Consider the following 7670-nt stretch of genomic DNA (forward strand, 5'->3'; position numbering starts at 1 on the left):
ATTGCAAAGGGAAGTAAATGTCAACCAATGGTTTTGACTGGCTAGAAGTGGCACTGTTAATCAGTGCTATTGTCTGACAAGTTTGCAAAATTAAAAACTCCAAGAAATGCACAAGTTACCTGTGGGATTCATTGCTGTAGGCCAGGGGTGAAGAATGCATTGTCTTGTTGAGGGGTGTATTCCCTTGGGCAAAACCTTCTTAATTTATGTTTCCATCTCTATCACGCCTGTTCTTCAAGGATTTTAAGGTGGCTTCATCCTTCCAGGATCAATCTATACCACTGCCCAGAGAAAGAGAGAGCAGAAGCTCATCCTCTCATTCCACCTAGGAGAAGGGTCATAGCTCAGTGGTAGATCAGCTACTTTGCATGCAGAGTGACCCAGGTTCAATCCCTAGCATCTCCAGGTAGAGCTAGGAATGTCCCCTGCCTGAAGGCCTGGAGAGCCACTCAGTGTAGACAATAGAGATATTGATGGACCAGTGATTTGATTCAGCATAATGCAGCTTCTTATGTTCTGGTAACTGGAACTCTTGGGATTGACTAGTGGTCTTCTACTTGGATGTGGGCCTCAGCAGATGCCTCACTTTGCTGACTCCAAGCACTGGATCCAATTGTAAGTCATGACCCATTGCTGGTTGAAGAACAGGGAACCTATGGGATGAAGCCACCAGACACTATCCCTAGCTCCCAATTAGCTCTCGTAGTTACTAGGCAACTCTAAATGTGCGCAGCACTCCAAAACTCAAACTCAATTAAAAATATTATGTCTGAAGAGTATATAAAATCCTTTCTGGTTGTCTCCCTGGTGGTTTTAAAAAGAAATCATTTGTGCTCCTCCGCAGCAACTGGGATCTCTGTCATTCTGCTGCTGTTGAGAAAGCTGACTCCGCAGGAGGGGATTTGTTACAATTCTCAACATGCTCAGGATTACATTTGCCAGTTCTGATCATCATATACAGATTAACCATGGCTTTCCGACTTGTGCAGCTTTTCCAGCAGGGGTTTTGATGAGAGCAGAGCCAAATTGTCACAGGGTACTTTGCCCTTCCCTGCCCTACACCTGAAAATTTTTCCACGATTTTCTCATTCAACTAGGAAAAGAAAGACAATTTGCAGAATTTCACTCCCAATCTGAATACTCTCTGCCATTCATGGGGGAGACGGAGGTTAGTTGCTGCCATTCCACCAACTGTTCCACCCAGCACTACCCTGGAAGAATACTAGGTCTGGGCCATAGTGCAGGATGCAAAATGGTGGCAGTGCTGCCAAGCCCACAGCTGAGTGGCCGGGCATCTGCTTTACATGCAGAAGGTTCAATCCTCAGCATCTCCAGTAGAGCTGGGAATGTTCTCTGCCTGAAACCCCTGAGATTGGCTGCCGCTCAGTGTTGGCAATATTGAGTTAGATGGGCAGGTGGTGTAGGCAGCTTCCTCTATTCCTAAGGCTGTTCTGGCACTTGCAGCAGAAAACAATTAAAACTTTGATGCTGCTGCTGCTGATGATGATAATGGTGAGCCCCATCCCCAAGGAACAGTTGGAGAATTTCCACACCCTCTGGAGAAATTCACTGGAATTTCTCTGTCTTCAAATAAAGGCAGAAAACGCAAAGAGTTATGGAACCCTGTGTGTATAGCTCTGGTAGCTACTGTACACTTCAAAATATATATTTATAGACTGCCTCTCACACCACTTATACCTCAATTGCCAGAATTTGTTTCATTTTTTAAAAATAAAAAACTCTGACTAATTATATGCCAAAGAAGTATATTACACTTACAACAATAAAGAGTCAAGAGTTATGTTATTCTTTTCCACCATCGTTTTTCAAGTATTACTACATGAGCATTTTTATACATCTGTATGCATTGCTTTTTGTATCTGTTTATGTGCTAGTTACTTTAGGAAACCTGGAGGAAACCTTATGTATTGCCTGCATAAGAATATGAGAATTGTTCTCTCTCTCTCTCTCTCTCTCTCTCTCTCTCTCTCTCTCTCTCTCTCTTTTCTTTTTGAAAACCAGTAAAGAAACATCTTCCTTCACATGGAGAGCAAAATGTCATATGGGAATTAAAGAAAATCCATGCAGGCCAGCTTGACATTTAGATGTTCAGAAAATCCCGTGAAGTTCACTTGCTCCACACAGGATCTGCAGCACAGTCTGCAACCAGTGGTGGCTTGTGCCCATTGGGACTGGTAGTGCTGAAGGCAGGGAGACCAACAGTGGATGGAGTCAGAGCCAAGCACAGGCAGGCCAAACAACTGTAGTGCCGCTCCACATCCTCCTCTCTGCTGAATTCTACAAGGGCAACACTGAGCCACAGCCACCCCTGGACTGTTGAAGGCAAGAAGTGGGGGTTGGCTGAGGTTGGTGGAGCAGTGCCCCATTTGCCCTGATGAGCCAGCCCCCACCCCCCGGCTGCAATGACAGCATCCCTGACAGATGACTGCCCAGCTTCTGCTTAAATCCCATCAGTGAAGAAGAACTCACCGCTTCTGTTTCACTGCGAAACAACTCTTAACATTAGGAAGTGTCTCCTAATGTCTAGCTAGAATATGTGTCCCTGCAATTTCCACCCACTGGTTCTTAAACTTGCACCTCTGTCCCATCCCAAAGCAACATTCTTGGAATGGGAAAGCCAGTAAACCTAAATAGGAGTGGGAAAACTTTGGCACTTCAGCTCCCCACCCCTCTTGTAAGGGCTCCAAGTTGTACTTGTGCCACAGATACTCTGCTATCTCACCTCAGTAACCACCACTGGTCACACATTGCCAGGCGATTTTGGGAGTTTGGAAACACATATGCAACATTTTTGGGGGGAAATTTAATTTCCTAAGTAGAATTTGCATTTTCTAACGACAGAATTTGATGACCTTGTTATGCAAAGTTCAAAATCCTCTGACTCCAGGAACCTTGTAGCCTTGCCAGAGCTTCCACTTTTGCCAAATACAGAGGGAGGATGTGAAACTAAGGATGACTCCCTCTCTCTGTCTTTTAGATTGTTGTATGCATGAGTACAGATCACTTCTGCCTACAATCTTGGATATTCTACACAAAGCATGACTCAGAAAAACAACATAGAAAAACAACACAGGTATAGTATGCAGATCAAGGGAAGTAATAGTACTGCTCTATTCTGTCTTGGTCAGACCACACCTGCAATGCTGTGTGTAGTTCTGGGTGCCACAATTTAAGAAGGACACTGACAAGCTGGAACATGTGCAGAGGAAGATGACCAGGATGATCAAGGGTCTGCAAACCAAGCATTAAGAGGAATGGCTGAAGGAGTAGGATATGTTTAGCCTGGAAAAGAGGGGACTAAGAGGAGATATGATAGCCATCTTTAAATATCTGTAGGGCTGTCACATAGGAAAGGGAAGAAGCTTGTTTTCTCTTGCTCCAAAGGGTAGGACCAATAGATTCAAGTTACAAGAAAAGAGATTCTAAGCATCAGGAAGAACTTTCTGGTGGTAAGGGTTGTTCAACAGTGGAATAGACTCCCTTGGGAGGTGGTGGACTCTCCTTGCTTGGAGGTTTTTTAAGCAGAGGTTGGATGACCATCTGTCATGTATTATCTAGTTGAGATTCCTGTGTTGCTAGTTGCTAGTTGAGCTAGATAACCCTCAGTGTCCCCCCCCAACTCTACAATTCCATGACTCTATGAACACTAGAATGAGTGTTCTTCTCTGCAATCCCCAACTAACCATGATTTTCATGGAATGCGGGTCTGTGAAGATGTACACATGTGTTGCAAAACAAGTACCTTGAAATAAAAAGCCACTATGAGTCACTCTCTTGTTTGCCCAAACCCCTTAACACCTGAGAAACTTGCTTTCATGGAGGCTATATATGAGCACAAGTGATGCTAGAAAACAGTTAATGCAAAACACAATTTTGAGAGCAAAGCTCTCACCATTACCCTAAGCATCATTGCTTGTGCTCCCCTAATTACCTCCACTGAAAATTAAAATACCGGGCTGGATGGAGCAATGATTTGCTTTTGTGTACAAGACAGTTTCCCATATTTATTAGACAGGAAGCATTTTGATGGCACAGAGTAAGCATTTAAGGAAGGAGCAAAATTCATTCTGTTGATCCAGTGGCAGAATTTATTACATAAGATTGTGATTTCATGGATAGTCCTGCTGAGTATGGTTACCCCTGCCACTTCAACAAGAGGCACCTGCTGCTGTAAATGTCTCCCTACAATAAAAAAGACTGCATTGCTTATTCATTTCATTTATGAATCGCTTCCCTTGAAGCATCCCAAAGCAATTTAACCACAAAAGACGCATATAAAAAAAACACTTCCAATTTCATTTATTATGAACCAATCCTAGAGTCAAAGGAACATGCCATGTTCAAGATAAGTAGGTGCTTATACATGCACGATACACACATTGTGTACGTATACTCAGACTGCAATGAAATCAGAGTTGGCACTCTTGCATGCAGGCACATGTGGTCAATGTGAAAGAACTAAATCATGTTCCCCCACGCCTAGTTCACAAACACTCAGATCAATATATCTAGTATTCATTGTGCAGCTGGTCTCTCTGATTAGAAGCTACTTCATTAGAAAGGCAATGCATTTCCTGTTATGAAATGCCCCCCTCTACTCAAATGCACCCACATATAACATCCACAGCATGGACAGAATCATAGAGCCCACACATAAAATCAAAGTCCCATGCAATGAACTGCAATTGTCTGTCCCCAAACCCCATAATAACATATGGTCCTCTTGTTGTTTTGCATTCACAAGTGCACACATTAAGCCTGCGATCCTATGCTTAGTATGCAAGCCCCACTGAATTCAGCTTCTAAGCTGATGTGCCTAGGATTGCGCTGGAAGACAAAACTGTCTCCTGAAGCTGAAAGTAATCCCCACGTTCTAATATCCTGCTGCTCTGCCCCCTTCCATATAGTAATATATTGCTTAATGCAGAGGCAAGGTAGGGTCCTCAGCCAATCCGAAAAGACCTGGATTTCTTAGGTGAGGGTGTGCTTAATGCAACATGCTACATTCTCTCCCAGGCACAATCTGCATTATCCCATACATTCTCTCTCCGCCCACTTATCTTTATGGTTGTATTACACATCGTTCAGTGAACATGCACGTGATGTTTCTTCCCCAGACACGCACACATGCACACACTTTTCTCTCCAAGTTAGTGCCACATACAGTACTACTGATCATCCTACACAATACACAGCATAACCTCTTGCTATCCTCGCTGTCTCTAAGTATATTCCTTGGGGCGCCTACCCAAGTGGGGACGTGCATAGGACTTTCCCGTGGAAGCATCTAGGGATAAGCCCCCTAGATCCCGGCTATCCTGCCCTTACCTGACAATGCCGTACATGACCAGGATGTTCCCCAAAAGCCCCACCACGCAGACGACTGAATACAGGGCAGTGATGGCGATGGCGATGATGATTGAAGTCGTGTTCTTGATCGGGGACTGACTCGTGGCGTTGGACGTCGTGAGAGAAGTCGACCCGAAGTCTTGAAAGGTGCTGTTGTAAGGGAAATCGGGGTAGGGTTCAGCACCGGGAAAGGTGGAAGGCTCCATCTCTGCCGGGAGCTTCTGGATCCCACCCCGAGGCCGGGCAGACGGGGAATACAGTACTTTAAAGGCTTCCTGGGAGCTGTCCCGTCCTGGTGGTGCTGAAATAAGCGAAGCGCATCGAAATAAACCTAAAACTTAACCAGGGGGTGAGGTGGGGAGTTGCCTACCAAGGTAAAGACGGGCTCTCTCAGTAGCAATTATGCTAGCCAGTAAGGTCTGACATCTCCTCTAGTCTTTCTGCAAATACTGTTACAAACACAGCACTGCACTCCCTCCCTCCGTGGTCTGCTGCCGAGCATCTGAGCACGAGAAACCGTGAATCTGCAAGCTCTCCTAATGGTTGTGATTTCTTTCTCTCTTCTCCCCCCCCCTTCTCTCTCTTTTTTTTTTTAAAGGAGGGGATATCTGACATCTCTCATGGACGTCGGGAACGACGTATGGGGCTGCAGACTAAAGGGAGGGGGCTGCCCATCAAAACCCTTTAAGGATTGGTGGGGAGAGCAATTTTACACATTGCTCTCAGCTGCCATTGAAATGCGGTGCCCCTGCCTAACGTGTGTTTCTTAGGGAGCTACACTGATATCATTAGAGATCGCTAATAGAAGTTAACAATGGAGGCATCTATTAGAGATGTTTAACTGCATTTGAATGGGGGGGGGGGGAGAGGGTTGGAGAAGGTTTCCAGTGAATTTATCGTGGAACATCCAAGCAAAACAACCACTTTATTTTCTTTCTTTTAAAGGCTAACTATAGATGGAAGAAACAGCCACTATGTTCCACCAGAAGCAGTGGGCTTGGTTAGCATTAAGCACACAACGTCGGAATAGCAAAAGCACCCAGAGAGGCATTGTCCACGGCAGCCCTCGAGCTTTAGAATTCTTTCCCCCTTATTACAGCTCAGTGGTATAGAGCACATGCAATGCGGGCAGAAGGCTCAGTCCCTGGCATCTCCCAGTAGGGCTGGAGAAGAAAGACTCTTGTCTGCAACCCTGTGGAGCAGTTGCCAGCGAGTGCAGCCGTCACTGAGTCAGCTGGATCAATGGTCTGACTCAAGATAAGTAGGCTTCCTACACAGGATAATTTAGCATATTTTAAACAGTCACTTTGGCATGGGGTGTCTATCAGTCATAATAATAATAATAATAATAATAATAATAATAATAATAATAATAGCTCCAAACAACAACTTTAAACACTGTCCAGTTCAATAGCTTTGTGCCTGAACAGATTCCTTCTATAGAGGTTTTAAAAGCACCAGACAGACCTTATCTTCCAATACTGTAGTTACAAAGAAAGAGGCTTGTGTGCTTTCCATTAAAAAAAAATGGCAGTCATTTTATCTGTAAACATATTTCCACTACTTAATTGCATTAGTGCTTTCTCTTTGCATAAAATATGGGTCTGTTGGCTTCCTTCCTGAGCATCCTCTTTTTAATCTCAACTCCTCTTCTACATGTTTTTTTTAAAACCAAAACCAAAATCCTTACATCTATATGATTTAAATAATAAGAATAATTTAAAAACCCTACACTTCCTCCAAATAGCTCAGGGCAGCATACATAGTTCTCCCCCCACCCCACCCAACTGTATCCTCATAACAATCCCAGAGTTAGGCTGAGAGACAGGGACAGGTCCAATAACACTTTGTAAGCTTTGCAACTGGGTGGGAATTTGAACCCAGATCTTCTTGATGCATTGTTAGTAGAACACCCTGGTCTCTCAAAAAATTGCCTGTCTCCCCCTCTCCTTCTCCAAATCAGTCCTATTGATAACTGGGTAATATTTTAATCAAGGACAGCCCTTAGATCTTGCACAAGAAGAGTTCTGTTTTATAATTCCCAGCAAGTTATGTAACTGAATTCATATCCTCATCTATGGAGAATATGAAATATCTGTGTGTATTAGATTAGAGACCACCTCTTCAACATTAAACAAGATAAAACCAGGAAGCAAATGCGAAGAAGTATGCATGATTCCCAACCCTCCTGCCACCCTTGCTAATAGAAAAGAAGCAGTTTAGGCCTCCAGATATTCTACCAAGGGATGAAAATTGGAACCCAGAGCTTCAAAGCAGATTTATACCATGCAACTGATTGC

General features: G+C 44.0%; 1 protein-coding gene across 1 annotated transcript in view; it reads right to left on the reverse strand.

The window, feature by feature from the left end:
• Positions 1 to 5912, reverse strand: part of OPRD1 (opioid receptor delta 1) — a 40773-nt gene extending 34861 nt beyond the window's left edge. The window contains exon 1 of the mRNA XM_033157908.1: positions 5350 to 5912. Coding sequence (XP_033013799.1) covers positions 5350 to 5576 — 227 coding nt within the window. The 5' untranslated portion in view covers positions 5577 to 5912. The remainder of the gene's footprint in view (positions 1 to 5349) is intronic.
• Positions 5913 to 7670: the final 1758 nt, after the last annotated feature.

The sequence above is a fragment of the Lacerta agilis genome, chromosome 8 (genome assembly GCF_009819535.1).
Source record: "Lacerta agilis isolate rLacAgi1 chromosome 8, rLacAgi1.pri, whole genome shotgun sequence".
NCBI lineage: Eukaryota > Metazoa > Chordata > Lepidosauria > Squamata > Lacertidae > Lacerta > Lacerta agilis.